At 44.0% G+C, this 27,592-nt stretch overlaps 1 protein-coding gene across 3 annotated transcripts in view; it reads right to left on the reverse strand.

The window, feature by feature from the left end:
- OSBPL10 (oxysterol binding protein like 10) overlaps positions 1 to 27,592 on the reverse strand; it is a 336,422-nt gene that overhangs the window by 215,522 nt on the left and 93,308 nt on the right. For all 3 annotated transcript variants that reach the window (XM_032268463.1, XM_032268472.1, XM_032268480.1), the window contains exons 2-3: positions 11,835 to 12,010; positions 8,918 to 8,997 (exon numbers count right to left, since the gene is read on the reverse strand). In XM_032268463.1, coding sequence (XP_032124354.1) covers positions 8,918 to 8,997; positions 11,835 to 12,010 — 256 coding nt within the window. The remainder of the gene's footprint in view (positions 1 to 8,917; positions 8,998 to 11,834; positions 12,011 to 27,592) is intronic.

Consider the following 27,592-nt stretch of genomic DNA (forward strand, 5'->3'; position numbering starts at 1 on the left):
GCGGGAGAGAGGAGAGGGGAGGGAGGAGACATGGAACAAGGCATCAGAAATGATCCAGAAGGAAGGGCAAGTGGCTTACTGGTAGGAAGATAAAACATAAGAGGATCCCAGAAATGTTCTAAGAAATAGGCTCCCAAACAAACACTTGGTCACAGTCACTTTAAAAATACAACAGCCCGAACACAGAGTAGGTCTATGGCCCAGGCCTGATCTTCGCAGTCCCTCCTCACGGAGATGTAAGTGGCCCATGAAACACAATGTGGACAAACTCCGTGCATACGAATATACAGAAAAGAACGATGGGAAGGACGGACCTCCAAATGGGGTCGTGTGCGTCTCTGCATTTACCCACATTAAAAAGTGCCTGTAAGATGCACACCCAAATGGCAGCATCAGATTATGTCTGCGGGTGAGGCCTGGGGTGACTTCTTAAAATACTTTCCCATCTTCAGAATGTTTTATATGGTGTACAGGTAATATTCGTAATTTTAAAAAATAATGCCACTTCCATTACAGAAAAAAAGGCCTTCGCGAGCTGCCAGCAGTGAACTGACACTAAGAATACATTTGCAGTGAGGATGGGGAATGCCGGTCAGAAAGCAACCACCTGAAGCTAAAAGGCGGCCCCCAAGCGCCATCAGGTTTTGAAGCACCACATCCCACCACTGCCTAGCTGGCTGCAAAGCGCTACGTGAGGAAGTGATATAAGTGTCACTGCCTGTCACACGCTTATCCTTTAGGGCTGAAAGGTCAGGGAGAAGATACTAAAGCCCAGTGAGCATCACAGCAGACTCATGAACTATTATTACACTTCAGATACAAGTCATCTCCACAAATGAATCCACCTTCCATCTCCAGAAAAAAAAAAAATCCAAAAACTACTGAAAATGTTCTAAGTTTCCATCAAGTTTGGCCTTTAAAATTTTTCTCAGTCAGGCCGGGCACAGTGGCCCATGCCTGTAATCTCAACACTTTGGGAGGCTGAAGTGGGCCAATCACCTGAGGTCAGAAGTTCGAGACCAGCCTGACCAACACGGAGAAACCCCATCTCTACTGAAAATACAAAATTAGGCAGGCGTGGTGGCCTGTAATCCCAGCTACTCAGGAGGCTGAGGCAGAGGACTTGAACCCAGGAGGCGGAGGTTGCACTGAGCCGAGATCGCGGCATTGCACCCCAGCCTGGGCAACAAGAGCCAACTCCATCTCAAAAAAAAAAAAAAATTCTCAGAAAAAAATGAAACTAAAATTTTCATGTATGAATGTCTTTTACGTGTTCCCTAATCACCTGACTTTTGTCCTTTTTATCCCACTTTTCACAAACCTCAAAAGTAACTTGAAAACAGCACCATTCATAAACGTCTTCATCTCCCCACTCCCAAAAACTGACTGCTGTTGATTTTGAATGACCCTATATTCTTTGATGTGGTCACTTGAGAATAATAGGGCCTGTCTAAAAACAGACCGATAAACACATACCCACAACTGGATTAAAAAAGCGGCCGGGCGCGGTGGCTCAAGCCTGTAATCCCAGCACTTTGGGAGGCCGAGGCGGGTGGATCACGAGGTCAAGAGATCGAGACCATCCTGGTCAACATGGTGAAACCCCGTCTCTACTAAAAATATGAAAAAACATTAGCTGGGCATGGTGGCGCGTGCCTGTAATCCCAGCTACTCGGGAGGCTGAGGCAGGAGAATTGCCTGAACCCAGGAGGCGGAGGTTGCGGTGAGCCGAGATCACGTCATTGCACTCCAGCCTGGGTAACATGAGTGAAAACCAGTCCCAAAAAAAAAAAAAAAAAAAAAAAAAAGCAAAGTTGTTTCCTTGAGGGATTTGTCAAAGCACGAAGGGCGGCCGAGAGTCTTGAACTCACAAGCAGCAGCGTTACTGAAAATCAGCACGTGCTACTGGGCCTCCAGCCCCGAGGACTGCTTCACATCAGCAAATGGATTTCACTTGCACTGTCTTGCTTCAGCTATATGACAATCTTATGAGACAGATACCGTCACTTCAAAGATGAGGACACAGAGGTTCAGAAGGAACAAAAGTGACCGAAGTAGATATGCTCAATGCAGCACTAGCAGAGCAGGGATTTAAACAGATGTTCTCACTCTGAACCCCACAATATCACGTCTAAACCAGAGTGTCATGAATTGGAAGATGGACATAATTAATCAGAAGACACTGTTCATTCAAGGTTTACAGGAATCTCCCCAAAATGCTCACCTTGTATAATAAGCTTACATTCCCCAAAAATTAGTGCAAAAGGCTGATGGAATTTTAAACACTATCACTTAAAGAAAACCACAGAATCAGAATCAATTTAGAAGACTGAAGAAAGATTCCTTTGATTACATGAAGACTACAGACATCCTATTCCAGAACTGTTTCCCCTCCAATGTAAGAAAATAGAGGGTTCAGGGGGGTGGGGGTGAACCTTTCTATTCGAATTAAGCCAATAAACTAGGATAGGAGACGGAGAGGGGAAGGAGCGTGCTCAGCAATTTGGGCTTTTGTCCCAGCTTAGTAACCTAACAGCTGTGTGACTTTCTGCCTGTCATTTAGGTTCAGATGGCCTCCATTTTCTAATTTATAAAAATGGAAATAGACCGGGCGCAGTGGCTCATGCTTGTAATCCCAGCACTTTGGGAGGCCGATGGGGGCAGATCACAAGGTCAGGAGTTCAAGACCAGCCTGACCAACATGGTGAAACCCTGCCTCTATTAAAAAATTAGCTGGGCATGGTGGCGGGTGCCTGTAATCCCACCTACTCAGGAGGCTAAGGCAGGAGAATTACTTGAACCCAGGAGGCAGAGGTGGCAGTGAGCCAAAATCAGGTCACTGCACTCCAGCCTGGACGACAGAGTGAAAAAAAACAGACAGAGGGAAAAATACCACCTACCTCACAGGACCTCTGTGAAGAGTAACACTATCACGGATGAAGCTACACTAATATAAGTATTAATTACCATTACCTCCGCCAACAGGCCAGTTCCGGTTTCATCCTCCATGCTTGCTGAATTCCTGTAACACCACTGTTACTATCCTAGAAGTTTCTTACCGCCACCCACTTGATAAAAACCACAAGAAGCCAGGCTCGGTGGCTCATGGCTATAATCCCAGCACTTTGGGAGGCCAAGGCAGGAGGATCGCTTGAGCCCAGGTGTTGGAGAACAGCAAGACGCTGTTTCTACAAAAAATTAGCCAGGCATGATGGTGGGCACGTGCCTGTGGTCCCAGCTGCTCAAGAGGCTGAGGTGGGAGGAAGGATTGAGAACCTGGGAGGTCAAGGCTGCAGTGAGCCATGATTGCACCACTGCATGCCAGCTTGGGCAACAGAATGAGACCCTATCTCGAAAAAAAAAAAAAAAAACATGCAAGAAACTCACTCTTGCATTTCTTGCATTTGAGTTGAGACCTCCAAAGTTATACACAAGTAGATTCTCATAAGAATGGTCTGACCAGGCGCAGTGGCTCACGCCTGTAATCCCAGCACTTTGGGAGAACGAGACAGGCGGATCACACCTGAGGTCAGGAGTTCGAGACCAGCCTGGTCAACATGATGAAACCCCATCTCTACCAAAAGTGCAAAAATTAGCTGGTTGTGGTGGTGGGTGCCTGTAATCCCAGCTACTCAGGAGGCTGAGGCAGGAAAACAGCTTGAATCTGGGAAGCGGAGGTTGTAATGAACTGCAATCACACCACTGCACTCCAGCCTGGGTGACAAGAGCAAGACTCCATCTCCAAAAAAAAAAAAAAAAAAGACCTTAATGGCTCTTTCTCAACACTCTTCCCATCAATGCTGCTTTAATTTTTATAATGCACTAAAGACTGGAAGTTTGTTTTCTTGTTCATGTTTTCAGGGGAAGTATGTGTTCTATTTTTCCTAGCAGACCAATCCCATACCCGGGTGACTCCACCTCAAATAACACTGGAAGCCACCAGATCAATCTATGTGACATGGAGAAAAGGGGGAATTTTGTCAGCTGTTTGTCAGTTTCTGTCCAACCAGAATCAGAAACTGTCCTAGAAGGGGCCCCACCACCCACAGAGGGAAGCACATGGTAGCCCTAACTAACATCTGTGAGGCTAGAGTCAGAGCAAGAACAAGAGGTCGGGAGACGCAGGTTCCCGTCCTAGCCACACTGCCTCCTGCTTGGGGCTTCCTTGTGTCTACACCAATGGAGGCTGGGTGAGACAGCCAGACCTCTGGATTTCAAAGGCCAATACATATTTTTGCTTTTTTAAGTCTGAGAATTGACAGGGTTATTCACACTTTTGATTTTTGCAAGTAGACTATTAAGAACAAAAAGTACCATACTTCCACTAAAATAGCTAAAATGTAAAGACAGAACCAACTACTGATACACACAACAGCATGGATGAAACTCAAAAGCTTTTTTTTTTTTTTGAGACACTGTCTCGCTCTGTCACCCAGGCTGGAGTACAGTGTCACAATCTCAGTTTGCTGCAACCTTTGTCTCCTGGGCTCAAGCAATCCTCCCACCTCAGCCGCCTGAGAAGCTGGGACTACAGATGTGTGCCACCATGCCCAGCTAATTTTTTTGGTATTTTTTGGAGACAGGGTTTCGCCATGTTGCCCAGGCTGGTCTTGAACTCCCAGACTCAAGCAATCTGCCTGCCTCAGCCTCCCAAAGTGCTAGAATTACAGGGTGTGAGTCACCACACCCAGCCTCAAAAATTTTTTCTGAGTAAAAGAAGTTTGATGTGAAAAGCCACATAATTCTACTTATAGAACACTCTAGAAAAAGCAAAGCTATAAATAGGAAACCAATCAGGAGTTGCCAGTTGCTGAGGGGTCAGAGAGGAGCTTGATCATAAAGCAGGTAATGAGGGAACTTGCTGGCAGGGTGGAATGATGATACAGTGGTGATTACAGGACTCTATATGTACAATTTGTCAAAACTCACTGAACTCTACACTTAAAAGGAGTAAATTTTATTGCATGCAAATTATACTCCAATAAACCTCCATTTTTAAAAAATGCAATCAATATTCTCTTATCTTCTACAATGAAAGGAAGAATATTTGAACCAACCAAAAGCAAAGTAACATAATTTTTGAAAGGAAGAGCAGTCATTTATTTTGAATAAAGCTGTCTTTGAGAATAATTCTCTCCTTGTTTTAGTCATTTCACTTCCAGGCTGGGGAAAACTTCATCAGGTAGTGACTAGGGCAGGTCAGGGTTTTGAAACCACTGTCTGGGCCCTCCTTAATGCCTTTTTCAGCTCTAGAGTTCTATGAATCTGGCCATCCTGGTATTCTTACTAAAATGAGTTTGAATCATAGCACCATCTTACCTGCCTAATATTTGTTCCAGGGAACATACTTTTTTCCCCCACCCTGAACATGATTTTACATAAGAGATTTTATGGCTTTTTTTTTTTTTTTTTTTTTTTTTTTGAGATGGAATCTCTCTCTGTTACCCAGGCTGCAGTGCAGTGGCGCGATCTCGGTTCACTGCAACCTCTGCCTTCCAGTGATTCTCCTGCCTCAGCCTCCCAAGTAGCTGGGATTACAGGCACCCACCACGATGCCTGGCTACTTTTTCACATTTTTAGTAGAGACAGGGTTTCACCATGTTGGTCAGGCTGTTCTTGAACTCCTGACCTCATAGTCCACCCGCCCCGGCCTCCCAAAGTGCTGGGATTACAGGCATGAGCCACCATGCCCAGACTACATTAGGAGTTTTTAAAAGGTAAAATTCTAAGCAGCTGTAGGGAAAGCATTCTCTATAGTCTAAAGTGAAGGGATTTGATCTGCTGAGAATAAAGAAGAAGCATAGTGAAGAGGAGGGAACCGATCTTTGTTTTCACCATTTAACTTCTGCTTCAGCAGCCTTGAATTTGATAATGCTGAATAATAAGGTCTATTCACAGTTTTAAAATTATTATTCCCTGGTTGATCATGCTAGCTAGGAGGCAAATGAGTGGTAAGAGCACTTTCATCTCCAGTTCTCAAATAAGAATTCTCCAGGCCTCAACTTCTAAATTATTACTTATTTTGATTCTAATATTAATAGATGGGTCAGTATCCCCGAAGCTAACCAGAGAATACATCAGGAAATCAAATTCTGCTTCCAAGAATTTTCAATTTTTTTTTTTTACTACCATTAAGACACCTTCAATTTTTCTTCTCTACAATGATTCATCGAAATCTTAATGTACTTAAAGTTGGTTCCCCTACCTCAATTCCCACTCCCAAAATAAATTCCAGATGAATCAGTGATTCAAATATGATAACTAACCTATAAACTCCTTGAAAACAGTGAAGAACATTTTCATAATTTTGCAGCAGAGGGCCCTTTCTAACTACAATACAAAACCAAAAGCCAAAAATAAAACTATTCATAAACTTGACTGCAAAAACTTAAATATTCCACATAGCAAAAATTTTATTCAAATTCAAAATACAAATTGTCTACTAGAAAAAAATATGAACAGTACAAATGACAGCCCAAAAAAAGAAATCCTTCGTCCACAAAGAGCCACTGCAAATCAAGAGGAAGAAATGAGCTCAACAGAAAAACAAGTAAAGGATATAAATTGGCAGCCTGTATTATTTTTTTAAATGGCCAATAAACATTTGAAGACATACTTGGCCCCAGTCATGATTTTAGACATGAAATTAAACATAATGAGGTATCCATTTTTGATCTGTGAGAATATAAAAACCTGAATGTTAACAACACCCAGTTAATGGGAGGGGGAAACAAACCCTTTCACACAGAATAGTGGAAGAAAAAATAAGGGCCACTGTTGTGCAAGACAATGTAGCATCGCCGATGAAAATTTCAAAGACATATTCTATGATCCAGCAATTCCACTGGTATAAATTCATCCTATAGATTATACACCTAGAGGTATAAGAATATATATGCACAAAGATGTCATGTATTACAGCATTGTATGTGACAATAGCAATAAGGAAGCAACTCTAACTTTCCATCAGTAGGAGACTTAAATAAAGCACTGACATCCATTCCTAAGAACACCATCTGGCCATACAAAAAGGAGTGAAAGTAAATCCATGTGCCTAATATAAAAAGATCTCAAAATATATTAAGAAAAAAAAAAGGACAGATAAAACAGTATGCATGTGATCCCATTTGTGTAAAAACATGTATATATATAGATACAGATATATACACATACCCATACCAAGACATACTAACACATGCCTACATTTACTAGAAAGATATGCAAGAACAGTTAAGAGCAACTAAAAGTAAATCCATGTGCCTAATATAAAAAGATCTCAAAACTGTATTATTAAGAAAAAAAAAAAGAGGCTGGGCGAGGTGGCTCTCACCTGTAATCCCAGCACTTTGGGAGGCTGAGGCAGGCAGAACACCTGAGGTCAGGAGTTCGAGACCAGCGTAACCAACATGAAGAAACCCTGTCTCTACTAAAAATACAAAAATTAGCTGGGCATGGTGGCACATGCCTATCATCCCAGCTATTCGGGAGGCCGAGGTAGGAGAATCGCTTGAACCCGAGAGGTGGAGATTGCAGTGAATAAAGACCACGCCATTGCATTCCAGCCTGGGTGACAAGAGTGAAGCTCTGTCTCAAAACCACAACAATAACAACAACAAAACTAGCATGCATGTGACCCCATTTATGTAAAAAACAGACACACAGATATATACACATACACATACCAAGACATACCAACACATGCCTAAATTTACTAAAAGATAAGCAAGAATGGTTAAGCGCGACTATCTCTAAGGAGCACATACGGCAATAGGCGGAGACAAGTCCTTTCAGTTTTACCCTCTTCTGTTCTGGTTTATAAAAAGTAAAAAGACAAAAACAAACTGCACTGCCTAGGTGCATATAAAGCACCAATTAAATGTCCAGAACTCCTACTATAATTCCTAGAAAATAAAGAAGGCCAGTTGGGGGAAAATGCATTAGAAATAGGGCCGCACCTACAGTTCCTGAAGATTCGGCTTAGGGCAAGTCAAGCAAGGCATGACAGGTAAGTGCCACTATCATAAGCAAGTCAAGGAAAAAAGGGGATGTCTCTTTAAAAAAAAAAAAAAAGCATTTTGAAGACATTATTTTAGTTTCTATTTGGAGACAGAACAGCGAGGTATATCTAAGTAAGACATCTCACACGACCCTGACCCAGGGAGCAGGCAGGCTCTAGAATACAGAATCATCAGAAGTTTGAAGTATGGATCTTTCTACCAGATGCATGGAATATGGAAAAAGATAGCAGTTGGATACAAAAACTATATTTGAACTAATGATCTAAAGGAGTACCCCATGGAACATGAATTTTAACAAATATTTATTGCCCTACATAAATGTATTTTGAAATTATTTCCTGTATTATAACGACTGAAAATCCTCCACAGTAATCCATGAAAATCCACCTCGTACCCACTGCACACCTAACACAAGATCCCCAGGAGAAAATAAAGCATGCTTGGATGCCAAATTACCGGAGAACATTTTTATACACTAGGAACGCAGAAGCTCCTTACAAAGTCCATGAGCAATTCAGGGTCTAAGTTTCATTTAAGGATCAGTGATGGCTACAAGTGTTCACGAACTGTAAATCTGGCAACTCTGCCTCCAAAATGAAATCATCACTAGAGCGTCTCAGCAGACCAATTAACAGCTGCCTAAATCGACAACAGAATGCAAAAGTGACTTTCCAGATTCGGTTCCTACAGTGTCTGCGTGCCTTTGTATTCTACCTACGAGAACATTCTACTACTTTATCCTGGCTTTAAATTTATGTGCTGCAGGACAGGTAGGAATTCCACTGCAGCGGGTAACTTTTAAAATAACCTGAAAAACACCTTCCCCGTAGAAACAAATAATGAGGCTAAAAGCCACGCAGGTTATTTGAATGGCTCCTTCCTTTCTAATGGTTACTTACCTTAGAACTCATTTCCATGTGGTATTTGGCGCAAGCTCGAAGCTGAGTCACCCAAAACTGTTTCTCTTTTGCATCAGCAGCTAAAATAGAGAAAACAGACAAAGAAATGCTTGCGGAGATTGCTCCAAAACACACCCAACTTATTTCTACACCCACCTAAGCAGGTGGGGAGCCTGGGGAGTGAAAGATAGAGAGAAGGTGGGGAAGCCAGCGAGCGCAGCTCACCACGTTCTCAGGCGGCCTGTGCTCACACCAACACACAGGCTGCACTGACTCTCCACGGAAAATCCTCTCTTGAGCCATAGCAAAAATGGATTCTGAAATACTCTTTATGAGAATAATTCTGCCATTTTTTAAATCTCCTCTGAAAAAATCATTTCTATAATACTTCTTTAAAAAGGCAGCAGGGAAGGGACCACATGCTCATTTTCAAATGCCTCTAACCTTGGGTAGCTTCATATGAGTTGCAAACGGCATTTTTTCAGGGGCTTTGCTACGTACCAGAGCTGTACTGTGGTGTTATTGGCATTTACGAAACAGGCATGCAGTTGAATTACCATTTTAATATGTGTTCTCAAAGATTCACATGACTGGATAGAGGAAGGTATCAAATGCTGCCTTAGAGAGCCTCAGATTTCCCCGCAGAGACATTAACGTACAAGTAGTCATATCATCTAGCCATGTTCTTCCATGTATACACCCTAGCTCTCAAGTAATATATATAAAAAGTTATTCTTAAATATCATGGGCACATAACAGGATCTAATGAAACCTAAATCATCAACTTAACCACATAACTAACTGCATAAATATTATAACACTAGCTGTAAGGTTGACTATGAAAAGCAAAAAACCATGATTTCCTGGAAACCGTAACTGTTTAAAACACTAGCACTAAGTGTCATTTTGTCCATAAAACCTGACTTCAACTCAAACTTTCCAGAGAAGAAATCTTGAGTTACCAAGTGGGAAATTCTTTGGCTTAGTCCCACTTAAGGCATAAAGATGGCCCCTCCAAATCCCAAATGATTTGTCTGCCGAGAGGCCTATGGCGCAAGTCTGATTTACAGGGTTCCAGGTGAAATGAACTTCCAAAGACAAAGGGTTTTGCAGAAATTAGGGTATTTTTCCTTAGCAAACTGAAAGAATTGCCAGTTTGTGGCAGTGCTAGCCAAAAGCTCCGCATCAAAAATATTCCCAAAAACTCTGCGTCTCATGACATCGTGATCCAACTCCTACTGCGTGCAGGTAAGATGTGAAATGAGACACCAACAGCCAGTTCCTTGTGGGACCGGCTAAGGACAAGCCGGATACATGCAGGAATTTACCTTGACTTTTTTATAGTTAAGTTTTAGCTAAATTTAGCACTGGTGACTATCCCGTGCAGATCATAAAATCTCTATATTTGCTATTAAAATTGCCCTCTAAAAAAAGCCGAGGGTTTAATAATCCAAAGGATAGTAATGATTCCATGGCAAAAAAAGATGGCTCAATTGCTCAACTGTCAAATTAGTCAGATTTTTCTTTTGCACGCATTTGTGTCATTTTATAAACCACAGGCAGGGTGGAAAGTGCCATTCAGTTTTTCGCCGACTACTGTTTCTGCACTGATAATTTATTAACCAATAAATGGCAAAGCGAAGCCAAGGACCATATAAATCTAGCCAGCTGGAATGCACACTGCATGAATCTCAAAAGAGAGCATGAATCTTATCACATTCCTGAAAAATTTTTGTCAACTATAGACATTTTTTTTTTACTTCATAGGTTTTTGGATTGTTTTATAGATTCTGAAATATGAGTTGTATATGGATAATAAACATTAGTTTATTCCATCTCTTGGGTAGTAAAGCTGGGCTACGAGGTGAGGAATCCAGTCCCTCAGTCAGACTCTGCAGAGGCAACCAGTCATGGTCAAGTGCAGACAGCAAGCACCATTTCTTCGTACTTAGCTCTTACTTAGTCAAAAGAAAATGTTACATTAAAAAGGCAGAATTTTCAACCACCTCTCAATACTTAATACATACTACCTTTTCTCAGGCCTTGATAAATAATATAGTCTCTGCATATCCGTATGGTGTGTGGGTGTGTGTGTGTGTGTGTGTGTGTGTGTGCGCACGTGCACCTGTGGGCATTTGGATTTGCTGTTTCATTATTTTATTAGAAGAGAAGTGGCAGAAGAATCACAGCAATGCAACCATAACAGATCCTGGTGGAATGATCTAGCAATCAAATTACACTGTAATTTTATTACAAGTCTGACATTTCTGTGCGACGGATGTGTCTTGAGGGTGAATGCTGGACTCCCTGGAAAGTCATCCTCCTTTCTGGGATGCTGGGCAGGTATCTATGTTCTTTTTTTCTTTGTTAAAGCAAAGATATCCATTTTGAAGGAGCAAAGAAAAGGGAAGGAAGCATGCAAAGGGTCACTAACTCCATTCCAGGTAGCTTCTCACCAGGCTCTACTAAAGCAGATTGAACAGAACTCAAATAAAGGGGCACTTTACTAAACTTTGCGGGGAGGATACTAGGACCTTTAGAGGGCGTGTTGAGCCCTCACAGCACAGCCCTCACAGGGCACTAGAGTGAAGAGTCACACTATCAGGTCAAAGAAAACATCATGAGCTAATACTCAAGATCTTCAAAGTCCTAAGGTGCGCTGCCTTGGCAATCACTCACTTTTCCTTTGTCCTTAATTCCTCAGGTAATTGGGACGAGGCATTCCTAATGTCAGCTCCATCTCCCCACCCCAGGGATAAGAGGGGCAATGTGTGTCACCAGAGTCCTCCCCACACAGCAAACTGTCAACGGTAATTTAAAAAAAACAAAAAATCGAAAAACAAGAGCGCCATCGCCATGGCAACAATAAACACAGCCCATGAGGCCTGTCTGCAAAGTGACTGGGGGAAGGACGCACCTCTCAGTTTAAACATCTCTCCGTTAGCAGAGTACACGACCAGCATGTGCGGAGCTTCGTCGCTCAGGGACACTATGGCTCCGGACAGAGACAGGGCTCCTCGCGGCTTCTGGTGTTTGCTTTGCTCATTCACAAAATACTGCAGGATGCCAGCCTCGAAATCCAGCACGAAGTACCTGCACAGAGAAACCACACATCATCGTTTTCCTCTCCTACCCTCTTCTGCACAGCAAGGCAGAAAAGCGAAGTGATCCGAAGTCAACATCGAGACTGCAGACGCATGAAGCTGGAAACCAAAAGTCCCTCCCAGATGCCCACAGAAGTCAGCCCGAGCAGGGAGAGGGCACTGGATTCTTAAATCAGAACAGAGCTCATAATGGGGCACTGTGGGCAAGGGCCAGGTCCATCCAGGATTTGTGCCATGCCCACCCTTCACCTGGTACCCATGGATACCATTCAACCTCAGAATGGCAGAGGCCAGCAGAAGGACTGCAACAGACTCTTGTAACATGCCCCAAATGAATTCACAGGAACAGCTGGAATTCACAAGGCCGCCAGGAGAGGTAGCTTCACACCCAGAGAGCAGCAGCACGCGTGGTCTCCAACTTCCTGCCAGTGGCATGGGTACCATACGGAGCCTGAGCACCTGACAGCATCTGCCAGGGAACTGGAGGTGCTTCTGCGACCACCTGGACACACTCCAGCAGGCCCACTCACACCAAGGCAAGGATCCTCCCTGCCCTGGGAGGCTGAAATGCCACTGAACTCTACATCGATGGTAAAGGGGGGAGAACTGCCATTTGCCCAAATCACACAATGCATCTTTGTAGCCAAATGTCTGGCCTGTTAATTTTCTCAAGCTATTACCTAGGAAGTAGTCGAGACAATTTCCCCTTCTCCACCAGGATGGAAACGTCTTCATCTGGGCCTCAGATTCTTACTGTGGCCTTGAGGCCCAGGCCCGCTGACTTTTCTGCCTTCTCACTTTATCTTCCACTGACACTAGTCCTTCTCTCTTCCTTCATAGTCACCAAGTTGCCTCCTACCACAGGACCTTTGCACATGCTGTTCTCGCTGTCTGGAGCAGTTATAAAGTGTGGTCTGCACATTTTAATGGTCTACAAACTGCTACCAGTCCACTGCAGCCTTTGGAAACATTCCCTGCATTTGGCTTTGTTTCAGTATCTAAATGCATGGATCAGCTGGACAAATCTCAACAGCTGAGATATTGTCAAACACACATGGTCCGCGCAAGCTACATACTAGTCAAGAATCAACAACAGTGCCATTGGCGGATGGGGGGAAGCAGGTTCTTCACCATTGATAGTTTGAAAAACACTTGTCCAGAATGCTATTCCTCCTGCCTGGAATATGGTTCCTAACCCTTCTTGCCATGTTAACTTCCCTTGACTAGGTCAAATATTCTTTCTTATAGCACCTTAAAATGCTGGCTCATGGCACTGGCCCCAGGGGAAGTCTACATTTGTGTGATTATCTGATTCAATGTCTGGTTTTCCCCATGAGACCACACTCTGTGGGTGAAATGTTTTCCTCCACACAGCACCCAGCACTGTGCCCGATACTTCACTGTTACTCAGCTAACATTTGTGAAAGGAATGAATAAAGAAAAGAAAACCCTACCAAGTCCCGCATTTCTCCATCCGCACATCAAAGCACCCAGGTCACACAGTGAACTGATAGATGCAATCTCTTTTACATTTTTGAGGGATACATGGCGAGATTCAACATAGGTCAGATACCGTCTGTACTACTAACTCAGGGAGCATTCACGGTTTTAATACTGCCTTTCACTCCTGCATTCTTTTTGATGCCATCATATTTTTGCAAAGAGTTTCAGCAGGTGCTGCAATTTAAAAAACATCGACATAGAACAGGAAAAGAGAACAGCCATGTCCGGTACAGTTCCGAGGTTTGAGATGCTGTGTCGTACCCACAGGTACACACATCCCATTAGTAAGTAATTGTGGTTATTCAAGAAACTAAAATATTTTTCTTTAAATTGATATGTAGTATTTTTTCAAATAGCTACTGAGTTGTTTGGGCATAAATATGCATGAGGTTGTTTGGAACGAACCACTTAAAAAATGAATCTGTTAGATGTTTATTTTAACCTAGAAGCACCACCAATCAGGAAAGTTTACGAATCTCTAATCTCGTTGATTCTCACAACAACTTAACAGAATAGATGTTATCCCCATGTGGCAAGTCTCCTGAGACTTGAAGAAATTAAAAATCCAAGTCCAACTCTTCTGTGTCCAAAGTCCAGGCTTGGGCCTGCTCCGGCAAGCACAAACCCCTTGATTCTCACTCAAGTTCTTCCTTGTAACTTCTCCATGTCACTTCTCCGGGACCTACTTACATACTTCATTCTCCAAACCTCCCTGCTCCAACAGAGATAACGAAGCTGAAAGCCCCCTTGCCTGGCAATAGAGGGCCCTACTTATGGCTCCTGCCAGGGAGCAAGGCACGGCCATCTCATTAGCACAGGACTGCCCAGGTTACAGTCCTCCAAAGCTCCAGCTCCTCTAAGAAATCATCCACTTTGAATTATTTTTAACATTTCAGATGGCCTGGCCAAGACTACTATCTACTCTACCCTTCTTCTCTCTTCCCTCTCAAGTCATTCTTAAATAAAGCTATTTCTGGTTCTCATGAACAGCATGAATAAATGAAGACGCAAAAATGTGTCAGAACCAAGGCTAGTCAAAGTGTGATCCCCAAGCCGGCAGTAACAACGTCACCTGGGATCTTGCTGGAAACGGGAAATCTTGAGCCTCACCCAAGCCCTGCTGAATCAGAAACTCTGGGGGAGGAGCCCGGGAAGCTGTGTTTTAATAAGCTTCCAGGTAATCTGATGCGGGTGGTGTGAAAATCACTGGCATAATCTACCATCAACAAAACCCTTTCCTCCTCTTCCAGAGAAGTCACATACAGAGCATACTTCTCAGCTTTCCCTGCACTTAGGGTGTGGCTCTCTGAGCTTTAGCTAATAGAATGTGAGCAGAAGTGTGCACACACACATGCACGCACACACATGCATGCACGCACGCACACACACACATGCACGCGCACACATGCACGCGCACACACACATGCACCCACACACACACTGGAACGGAGACAACCTACAGCACGACTCAGAAGAGTCCGGGTCCCTGAATCAGCACCTGGAAGGGTGTCACCCGCTGAGCAACACACACATCAGACCACTGTATTAATAAGAAAAAAAGTTTAGGCCACGGGGATCAAGATCTATTACAGCAGCTTGCTAGCCTTACATTAACAAAGACACCAAAAAAACCTTTTTATCTCTAGGTTCACATCCTTCTACTTGAAATTTGCTCCTGCTGTTTAATGTGGGGCAAAAACCAAACTCCCTCAATGACGGAAAAACCAGGGTAACTTCTGAGTGCCAATGGTCAAATTATTTAAGTGCTGACTCGGCCTTCTCTTAAGGAGTATCTTCCACTTGACCTATATTTAATGTCATTTTGAGTGCAGCTGTGCAGGCCATGCCCATGGCATGTCAGAACATGAACCGTCATCCTTTCAAGCTGAGGAAGGAGATGAGGTAGGCTCACACTACAGCACACCGTGTCATGTGTGCCCGCTACACACACCTGCAGACGGAGATGCAGCATCCCCTTTGATAAACATGCCACTCGTTTTGGTTTGTTTGTTTTGAGACGGAGTCTCGCTCTGTAGCCCAGGCTGCGCTGCAATGGTGTGATGTTGGCTTACTACAACCTCCGCCTCCTGGGTTCAAATGACTCTCCTGTCCCAGCCTCCCAAGCAGCTAGGATTATAGGCGCGTGTCACCACACCCGGCTAATTTTTTTATTTTTAGTGGAGATGGGATTTCACCATGTTGGCCAGGCTGGTCTCAAACTCCTAACCTCAGGTGATCCACCCGCCTCGGCCTCCCAAAGTGCTGGGATTATAGGCGTGAGCCACCGCGCCGGGCTGCATGTCACTCGTCCACAGAGGGAAACAGAAAAGGAGATAAACTTTCAAGGAAAAGGCAAAGTAACTTGGCCTCAGTTTACCCATCCACTCTACACCGCTGACTGGAATGAAGCAAAGGCTTACCCTCTCTCTCCTGACCATTCCTATCATCTTACCCACAGAGAACTGCCAGCTTGCCAGCTTTCCGAATGCATCCTGTTCAAACAAGTTACTATATATTTGAAGAGGACATTATTCAGGAGCTGGTACAAAGAAATGAATTGAGTGCGGTTTTTTTTCCAGTAAGGATGACGGAACAGCCAACCAATGTCACATTATACAGGATATAGGGACACATTAATGATTTTTCACATTGCCTATTTCAAACTGACAACTCTAACTTTCTGCCTTACATAGAAAAAAAGAACATGCTTCCACCGTTTTCTAGAACAGTTTAAATGTGAATGCACAGGTGTGAATCATGTGTATTGAACAGAGTTACCAATAATTTCCTCCTCCCTAAAGGCAGTTAACATTTTTATCATATTTGGAGGGAACTGATGGGATATTAACTGATTACAAATTGCAACAGACTAAACGAAGTGTTCTTTCAGCATGGCCTTTGACAGGTAAGTCCGCTTATGTCACAGGTAGGTACAGACTGCCCATAGAGCCGTAAGAACAATTCCTGTGGGTCACATTCCCTGGGAGGAAAGAAATTAAATTTGGTTTCCCGCAGGGTCATGGCTGTCAGCTACTGTGGTTAGGGGCCTGCAGCTGTATCTGAAAGTCACAGCTTTCATTCTAAATGAAAAAGTTAACCATATTTCTGGATCAGGCTTCATTAAACCAAGTGAAATTGTTAGATAAAATCTTGAAACATTCTTAAAGATGTTCCCTTCTAAAGTTCGGAATAAGGCAAATCTAATTCCTAGGTTCTGGGGTTTTTTAATTAACCTCTTGAAGCTACAGTGTGCAATCTGACTGCTGTGTTGGTGAACATCATTGTACACAGAAAGAACATATTTTCTTTGCTATGTTAAAAATATCATCAATAAATGAGGGGGAAAAAAATCAAAGCACATGCCGTGGGGAGGAAGGGAGAATGAGGGAAGAAAGCAAACGAATGCATGGGAAAGCCATCTTCATTCTCCCCGGGCTAGCTTCTTGGTGGAACCCCTGCCCAGTCCCAAAGCTGGGAGACAGGGCAGGAGCAGGCCCCTTCCTGGAGAGGGCTGAGGACAAGCCACTGCCTAGTAACATCCTTCAGACAAACCCATTGTTTCCAAAAGAAACACAAATGGAACAGGCCAGTGCGGTGGTTCACGCCTGTAATCCCAGCACTTTGGGAGGCCGAGGCAGGTGGATCATCTGAGCTCGGGAGTTCGAGACCAGCCAGACCAACAAGGAGAAACTCCACATCTACTAAAAAACCACACAAATGCACACGTATGTACCCTCACATGCACTTACATATGTGACACACTCACTGATGCCCACACACATGCATCTCACACACTATACACATAAACACACTCACACAAGTTTGCATTCACGCTTACAATATTCACACTCATATACTTACAAACTCATGCACACTTGCACAACTGGAGGTCTCAGAAGTGTTACACACTTACAGTCATAACCACCCATGCACTCACACTTGAAGATGCATTCACACATATTCACACTCACTTGCACATGTTCTCATTCACTCGCGTCCACACACTGCACTGCCCTGACCTACTCACTGAGCCTTCTCAGCCTTGCATCTCTCAGGGATCATCCATCTGCACAGGTGTACCCGTTTCACCGCTGCCTCTACACCCCCATCTACCTGACATAGTTTCATTAACGTTTAGTTCAACTTTAGGATCTAAAAGTTGACAAAAGTATACATGTTTACTCTGTGGGGGAGGGAACTGGGCCTAGGAGTGCACCAAGAACCCTTTGCCAAACCCCAGACAGGAAGAGAAATAGAAAGGAGGGGCCGGGTGTGGTCGCTTACACCTGTAATCCCAGCACTTTGGGAGGCTGAGGTGGGATGATCATCTGAGGTCAGGAGTTCAAGACCAGCCTGGCGAACATGGCAAAACCCCATCTCTACTAAAATTACAAATAAAAATTAGCCGGACATGGCAGCAGGTGCCTGTAATCCTAGCTACTTGGGAGGCTGAGGCAGAAGAATTGCTTGATCCCAAGAGGTAGAGTTTGCAGTGAGCCATGATGGTGCCATCGCACTCCAGCCTGGGCAGCAAGAGTGTAACTCTGTCTCAAAAAAGAAAAAAAAGGAAGGAAGGAGAAGGGGTGGGCAGGTGCAGCAGGAAAAAGCTCACTCATGCCGACAGCCAGAAGTTACAGTGAAACTACAAGAGAATTACAAACATGCATGAAAAAATCTTTCATTGAAGAACTTTGCTAGACAGTCTGGTCCTGACAAAAAGCAAAATCATTTCATCTAAATTTAAAAGTGAAAATCAAAACAACAAGCATAAAAAGTCCAACAAGGGGAGGTTATGGCCCTCTCCTTAATGACTGAGCAGCACACCTTTCATAGCCACATTACTGCTGTTACCAAGAGGGGCTCAGACTCCTCTGAGCCCTGGTGAGGATCAGCCCCTCACTGCCATACAAGATAGCCAGGGCCGTGGAGGCCTCTTACCTACACAGGCCCGCCACATGAAAGAGGAATGGGCACTGAGCTCCCAGCAAACCACAGCCTGGTGGAGAGGTGGGCCTCCCTGCTGAGATCTGCCTCGCCTTCCCCAGGCCTCTGTCTTCTGAGATGCATCTGTTCCAAACTGCTAGACTGCGTGAGCAAGGTGTGAACAGACTTCTGCACCCCAGCTTGTCCTGACCAATGGAACCGTGGCAAGTTGTTCCACTTAAGACCCTTCTCCAAGTGGGACAGCTACTACCCGACTCTTCCAGAATCACAGTTGACAGACGCCCCCACAAACACACAAATGTCAGAGACAGAGACCCTCCCTACCTTCAGCTTCTCCCCACACCATGGTTCCCACCAAAAGATTTGCCTGGTGCCTGGAGAGAGCTGGAAGGAGCGGTTTTTTCCAGCAGTGAACACACTGATTCTGGAGGTTTCACTGCCTTCCAGGTCCCTACTGTGCACAAACATCTAAAACATCACATCTCTGCGATCACAAAGCACCTTGTTTATAAAACTTCCAGTCTACTACTTACAGAAAAACGCAGGACAAATCAGCAAAATAAAGCACCCTCAGTATGTGAAGTGGGAGGCCAAATTACAGATGCATTTTCCTGAGTGTCCCATATGTCTTTGAAATTAATGTCATCTAGTAATCTTTTATTGAACCCTTCTCATCTCCAGAGACAATAGATTAAAGTTCTGCAAGAAAGTTTCCTTTTTGGAGCTACCAGTGCCACATAGGAGGTATCTACACATGTCCAGTTGGGGCTTAGCCTTAATCATTGTGGTGAAGGAAAGCACAATATACAACCCCAAAATATGCTCAACCTGGAGGGAAGAAAAGAAACTTTCTTCCTTCCCTGTAATAGTCTTGTCATCTTAGAAGAGTTTATACTCAAAAATCTTAATACTAAGCCCTCGAGAATTTCTCTCCTGATAACCAAACTTCCTAGAAGGAAGACGCTGGATCCTACAGCCAGAAATCTTACAACAGGGTGCAAGGCACAGCGCCTGCAGGCAAACTCAACCCCAGCCAAGCTTTAAAATCTGGAATCTTCTTAACTCTTGGAATTTGTGGCAATGGCTGGAGAAACGCAGTGGTGTTCTTACGTCTCTCAGCTACTCATCTGTGACTAGAGTCCCACCACTGCCACACCACCATTCTCCCAAACCACCAAGACGTAGAGATTTCAACACACCCCAGGTGATACTAAATTGTCAGAGGGCCCTCAGGCTCATCACCAAGCCAGGACAAATATACTCAACTACATAAGAATTATATTAGAACACACTACCAGACTTCAAAATATACCACAAAGCTGTAGTATCCAAAACAGCATGGTACTGGCATTAAAAAACAGACACATAGACCAATGGAACAGAATAGAGAACTCAGAAATTAATTCCTGTATCTACAGCCAACTGATTTTTGACAAAGGAATCAAGAACATACATTGAAGAAAGGTCTCTTCAATAAATGGTGCGGGAACAACTGGATATCCATATGCAGAACAAAGAAACTAGACCCTCATCTCTCATCCTATACAAAAGTCAACTGAAAATGGATAAAAGACTTAAATATAAGACCCAACACTATAAAACTACTAGAAGAAAACAAAGGGGAAACGCTGCAGGGCATTAGTCTGGGAAAAGATTTTATAAATTAGTAAGACCTCAAAAGCACCAGCAGCGAAAGCAAAAATAAACAAATGCAATCCTATCAAACTAAACACTTCTGTGCAGCAAAGGAAACAACAGAGTGAAAAGACAATCTACAGAATGGTAAAAAATATTTGCCAACTATTCATCTAACAGGAGATTAATATCCAGAATACACAAGGAACTCAAACAACTCAACAACAACAACAAAGAAAAAAAACAAATAATGGACCGGGCACGGTGGCTCACGCCTGCAATCCCAGCACTTTGGGAGGCCGAGGTGGGCAGATCCCCTGAGGTCAGGAGTTAGAGACCAGCCTGGCCAACATGGCACTATCCCATCTCTACTAAAAATACAAAAAAAATTAGCTGGGCCTGGTGGTGCATGCCTGTAATCACAGCTACTTGGGAGCCTGAGGCAGGAAAATCACTTGAACCCTGGACGCAGAGGTTGCAGTTAACTGAGGTTAACTGCAACCTCCACCTCCCGGGTTCAGGTAATTCTCCTGCCTCAGCCTCCTGAGTAGCTGGGATTACAGGCACACGCCACCATGCCCAGCTAATTTTTTGTATTTTTAGTAGAGACGGGGTTTCACCATGTTAACCGGGATGGTCTCGATCTCTTGACCTTGTGATCCACCCACCTCGGCCTCCCACAGTGCTGGGATTACAGGCTTGAGCCACCGCACCCGGCCGAGAAAAGGAACTCTTATACGCTGTTGGTAAGAATGTAAACAAAACAGTACAGCAATTATGGAAAACAGTATGAACGCTCTTGAGAGAACTACAGACAGAGCTACCACATGATCCAGCAATCCACTCCTGGGATTCATCCAAAGGAAGGGAAATCAGTATATTGAAGAGACATCTGCACCCCCATGTTTACTGCAGCAACATTCACAGTAGCCAAATACGGAATCAGGCTGGGTCCAACACCAGATGAATAAAGAAAATGTGGCCTATATATGCAATGGAACACTATGCAGCCATTAAAAAGAATGAAACCCCGTCATTCTCAGTTAACATAGACGGAACTGGAGGACACTATGTTAAGTGAAATAAGCAAGGAACAGGAATTTAACCACCACATACTCTCTCACTTATGTGCGGAAAAAAAAATTGATCTCCTAGAAGTAAAAAGTAGAACAGAGGATACTAAGGGTTGGGAATGGTTGGGGGAAGGGAGAGATAGGAAGAGATTTGTTAAAGGATACAACATTAAAGCTAGACAGGAGGATTTCTAGCATTCTACAGCACTAAACAATGATGCTAATGAATAATACGTAACTTCAAATAGCTAGGAGGAGGATATTCAATGTTCCCAACACAAAGAAATGATCAATGTTTGAGATGATGGATATGCTAATTACTCTAATATAATCATCATACATTGTATGTATCAAAACGTCACTGTGTCCCCCATAAATATGTACAATTATGTGTCCATTTAAAATTTAATTAAAATAAAAAATAAAAAGAACGTTTCTTAAAGTTTGTTCCAGCTGCTCTCTGCTTCCGAATCAGTTGAAAAACTTGCTGAAAATGTGAATTCTGACTCTCAACCCACACCTACAGAATCTCTGTGAAGGTCAGGAAGTCAGAAATGTGAATTTCAAGTTCTTCAAGTGATTCACAAGCACCTTAAAGTACAAAAACACACTGCAAAATCAGAGTCAAAATAAAACCTCACATTATCCATCACCGTTTTTCATCTGACATGCCACGCATTTCTCGCAATCATTCCTCCAACAAACACCTGAACACCCACTTACCCATACAGCCAAGATGAATGTGATTTATTAGTCAGCCGCATTTTGTCTTAGTCAAAAATGGGCCAAACCCTAGCTTTCTAACTCACAGCACCCCAGACAGTGGGTTTCTTGGTTTTGTCACAGTGGAAGTATTTTTGAGAAAGACTTAAAAACAATGTTTGAAATCAGCTGGCATCGAAATCCTGCATAACAGGATCATCACCTGGCGTTCTGAAGGTGGTCGCTTAAGCAGAGGGGGCTCCAGGGGCCAGGCTGAGTGAAGCACCTCAAGATTAAGAGGCACCGGCCCAAGAGGTCGCTGCTTCAAGGACTTGATAAAGCACCAGCATAAGTCAAAGTGAACTTTTAACACAAGATCTGATGTACCCAGCTTGGATTTGATCTATGACGAGATTCAATCTGCTTTTAAAGACTAGTGATTTAAGCCCGAAAGTAGGAACTGAGACCTGTCTTATGAGCATTAATTTAGGCTTTCACATTCTGGCCTCGTTTCCCTCTGAACTACTATTAACTCTTGAGTTTCTGGTGATTTTAGGTGAAAACTTTCATACCAACATGTGTCTTAATGCTCACAAATTACTTTTTATTCTTGATATTGACAATGCTGGAACTCACCCGGAAATGAGCTAAGTCCTGATTCAAGTCTCTGCTTTGTACTATAAGCTTGAACAAACACATCCTGAAAGTCACACTGAAAAAAATTCTGATACTAGGCCAGGCGCGGTGGCTCACGCCTGTAATCCTAGCACTTTGGGAGGCCGAGGCGGGCGGATCACGAGGTCAAGAGATGGAGACCATCCTGGCCAACAGAGTGAAACCCCATCTCTACTAAAAATGCAAAAATTAGCTGGGTGTGGTGGTACACACCTGTAGTCCCAGCTAATCAGGAGGCTGAGGCAGGAGAATCACTTGAACCCAGGAAGCGGAGGTTGCAGTGAACCGAGATCACACCACTGCACTCCAGCCTGGGTGACAGAGCAAGACTCCATCTCAAAATAATAATAATGATGATAATAATAATCTGATACTAGCTAAAGCCCTGGGGTAAAAGTGGGTGAGCAACCCCAGTTTAGTACCCACCAAGAGCGAGAGAGATGGGAGTTGTCCCGTGGAGGCCAGGAGAAGCAAATCCAATCAACAGGCTCAGCTTTTTCCGCAAACATCAACTAAGTCAGTCTCTAGATTCCAGTGTCCCTGGATTCAAAGTGTCCCTTCCTTTTCTCTAGGGGAAACAAAGTGTAGAGGAACGTGGTGTGATTCGGCAGTCAGAGACTTAACTAAGCCCTAGGCGAGGGGTTTTCAGGTATTGCCCATAGCAGAATCACCTGGAAGTTGGTTAAAACGCAGCTTCCTGGGCCCCTCCCCCGGAGCGTATGATTCAGGAGGTCTGGATAGAGCAGGAGAACTCAAGTTCTAACAAGTTCCCAGGTGATGCGGATGCTGCTGGTGGGACCACACTTTGCAAACCACTTGTTTTCATTTTTGTGACGTTGGGCAAGTTCTTTATCCACTCTGAGACTTGATTTCCACCTTTGCAAAGACAAAAAGCTGGCTAATTCTCTCCTGCAGTCTGTCCCACCGTCTCTGTGCCCAATCGCTGGCCTGCTTATAAACCAAGAACTTCTAAGGCTTCGGCTCACATTCCCAAATGCAGACAGTAAATCAGCTCCGATGCTGATGCTCCTATCACATTGTATCGGCAGTTTGGTTAATTACAATGCCAACAAGACAGAACTCCAGCGCTTATGTTTGTCCTTTTTGGAGGGCGCCAGTGCTATGGAGATATTTGGCAGGGGCTCAGTTGTCAGTGCAGTCAACTGTACATAGGTTCTGTGCTATGAATAAAGCACTCTGGGTACGTGTATTCAGGTTGTGGTTAAAGAGATGAGCATCCACATAAAAGCTCAACAAGGTGTTGGAGAAGGTAGGTCCAGTCTCCAAACTAAGGTTTATTTGCAAGAATTCACTCACTGGTTTTCTGAAAAATTTCACAGTGTACTATGTGCCAGGTATTGTGCTAAGGATACGTGTGGTATGGGTGACAAAGTCCCTATTCGAATGCAGAAGGGAAGCAGAGAAGAAAATATTCACCAAAATGAGTGTCAAACTCTGGCTGTGGCTGTGTGTTTTAATAAAGTGAGTCAATACAGAATTTGACTTACGAGGGCCTTTCTGGAGACGGAGGAACTGAGGTCCGAGGTGTGAAGAGGAGACGCTTCTGGGCAGAGGAAACAGCACGTGGAAGGGCCCTGAGGACGGAGTGGGTAGAGGGAATGGAGGCAAGCCCGTGTGTGTGGAGCAGAGGGAAGGAAAGAATGTGTGTTGTCAGATGAAGCTAAAGGCACAGGCACTGCAAACCACACTGCGCCTACAAGGCATGCAGGGACTTTCTTTACCCCAACATCAAGCAGGGGCAGGGACAGAACCAGAGCTACTTTTCAGGAGAACTCTAGCTCCAAAGTAGGGAAAGGCCAGGAGAGAAGCCAGGTGGGAGCAGAAAGGCTGCTGCAGGGACTCACTTTCTCTCAACGTGACGACTGGGGACACTAACAAATTCTCTCCCTCAAAAAAGTCAACTATAGGCCAGGCAGAGTGGCTCACGCCTACAATCCCAGCACTTTGGGAGGCCGAGGCAGGCAGATCACCTGGGCTCAGGAGTTCGAGACCAGCCCAGCCAACAGGGTAAAATCCCATCTCTACTAAAAATACAAAAAAAAATTAGCTGGGCGCGGTAGCGGGCACCTGTAATCCCAGCTACTCAGGAGGCTGAGGCCGGAGAATCGCTTGAACCTGAGAGGCAGAGGTTGCAATGAGCCGAGAACGCACCATTGCAGTCCAGCCTGGGCAACAAGAGCGAAACTCCGTCTCAAAAAAAAAAAAAAAAAAAGGCAACTATAAAACTGGACAAAACTGTCAAAAGTAGCCATTTCAGAACAGTAGAAACTGACCAAACCTTGATAAGAACAAGCAGAGTGTGGGGATCACGCCTGGGCTGTCCCCAGCCTCCTCCTAGCAATGCTGACCAGTCGTTCAACTTCGGCGGCAGGTCGGGAGGACCAGCATTCTGCTGCCCAAGGGAGAGCTGAGGGCAATTGCTCACATGATTCGGATCACCATCAGTTAAAGTGGCAATTGCAGGCAGCTGCAGGGGGAAGATGAAGGGGCTCCTCGGGCCTGAGGATGCAGCCCAGTTTGGAGCAAGCCATGGACCAGCAGACTAGCCAGGGATTTAATTGGGAATTTCAGGAAGGGAGAAAATCATGGGGCTAAACTTCTCATGTATCTGTTAACCAGTGGTTGAACACAACCGCAGCAGAGCAGGCCCAAGGCACCCACACATCCTTGGCCAACAGAGCCTCTCTCATGCGCAGGGACAAGCAATAGAAAGTAAGAACCAGGAAGGACACGGAAACAGCCTGAAATGCTCATGTGCTCTCTCCCAACAAGCAGATAGAGGGGCAGAGTCGAAGCCTTTTAGCTAAAGCACAATCTGGCCAATCTTTGGCTAAATACCAAGCATATACATCCAGAATATACAAAGTACTCCTACACCTCAAAATTATGAGAAGCAACCCATTCAAGAAGTGCAAAGTATTTCATCAAAGACATTTCACCAAAGAAGGTACATGAATGGTTAATAAATACATGAAAAGATGCACATTATTGGCCTTAAGGAAAATGCAAATTAAAACCACAATGAGATTCCAGTTCACACCCACTAGAATGGCTATAATAAAGACATTAACAAATGGTGAGGATATGGAGAAACTGGAACCTTTCTACACTGTTGGTAGGAACATGAAATAGAACATCTGCTTGGAAAAACAAACTTACCCTACGATGCATCAATTTCACTGCTAAGAATCTACTGAACAGAAATTAAAACAAATGTCCATACCAAAGACTTACAGTGCAAATGCTAAAGCAGTTTTATTCCTAGTAGCCAGAAACTGGAAATAATGTAAATGTTCATCAGCTGGTGAATGGATAAAGAAAATGTGGCATATCCATCCCATGACATACTATTCAGCAATAAAAGTACAGCATGGATGAACCTCAAAAACATTATGCTTCAGGAGCCAGATGCAAAAGACTACAAATTGTATCATTCCATTTATATAAAACGTCCAGCAAAGGGAAACAGACAAAAAGATCAGTGGTTGTCTGGGACTGAGGGTGGAAGCAGGATTGACTGCAAGCTGCTTACAGGGATTATTTTATTTAAAAAACAGTATTTTGGTGTTAGAAATATTCTCAAACTGAATTGTGGTAATAGTTATAAAACTATATAAATTTACTAAAAGGGACTCGATTGTACACTTCCAATGAGGGATTTTACAGTTTACATTATACCCTAACACAAGTGATATCTGCAGTGATCCTGGCCATAGCCTAGATCCACGTGGCGATGGTAGAGTTTTGGCAGAGTTTCAGTTGAGGAAACTTGATGAAGTAGGAATTCAGTTTGGGAATGCTGCACTGGAAATATCTTACTCCAAGAAATGTCCCTTACCAGTAGGATGGATGGACCTGGTGCCCAGGGCAGTGTGAGTTGGAGTCGTAAATTTGCAAATCATATGCAAATAAATAGCAACTGAGGCCACAGGCACGGATAAGATGGCACAGAGAAAGGAACAAGGAGGACAAGAGGAGGCGGGAAGGAGTGGGCCTGGGACCAAGACTTGAGGAATTCTAACATTAAACAGGGAAAAGAACAGAAAAAGCAGGGCAGGGAGGAAAACCAGAAGCACAGAAAGGAGAGAGTGACCACGTCAAATGCTGACAAAACACTTCGTCAGCATTTGACTGAAACATCCTATTTGTGACTTTTCTGTTTATTTCTGGATTCATGGATTCCCATGACCCTAATTTCTTGTCAAGCAAATCCATTTTTGTTGTTGCTGTGGTTAATGCAGCAAGCCCGAGAGAAAGGAAAACAACTTCTCTTGCAAACATGTATTGCCTAAGTCCACAAGCCGTTTTCCAATATCCTCATTCCGTTTTTACCGGGAGGAGGAGAAGCAGTATTGGGTTGAAGCCAGGATCTGAATTTCAGCTCTGCCACTGATTAACTAGTAGTCTGAAGCCAGGTGTGGCAGAGACAGACTACCACCCACTAAATATCCGTTTCTCTTCTCTCTCAAGAGAACCCTAATTTTTAGCTGGGCACAACATGCTATGCCAGAATGTCTTTCCCAGGCTTCCTTTCCCCTGGAGATGATCAACTGACTAAGTTTTAACTCATGAGGGAAAATGCTGTCGTCTTACAATCCCTCCCTCCCCAACCTGCTTTCTGGAAGATGAATGCAATGGCTGAAATTCCATGCCACACCCTAGGGATGGTGAAGCAGAAGGCTGGAAGGAGCATGGGTCTCTGATTTCTGTGGAATCCCCAAACCAATCCGGAAAAGCCACCTCCAAACTGCTTTTATGTGACGGAACATAAGTGATTCACAATTTCTTAATCCCAATCCTCCACATGCACTTGGACCAATTCTTCCCCAAAATCTCTGGGGAAAAAACTCAGGCCATGGTAGTTTTTTTTAAAACTCCTCAGGTGGTAACAATTGCAGTCAACTTGGAGAACCTGTGATGGATTCTAACTTTATGGAAACCCATTACTCACAGCTGAATACAATTCCCAACGGATACTCCAAGCCGTCTGACTCTTCCCGTGCCAATGTGACATCTTC

The sequence above is a fragment of the Sapajus apella genome, unplaced genomic scaffold, assembly GCF_009761245.1.
Source record: "Sapajus apella isolate SASKATOON/1434 unplaced genomic scaffold, GSC_monkey_1.0 scaffold4, whole genome shotgun sequence".
Classification (NCBI taxonomy): Eukaryota; Metazoa; Chordata; class Mammalia; order Primates; family Cebidae; genus Sapajus; species Sapajus apella.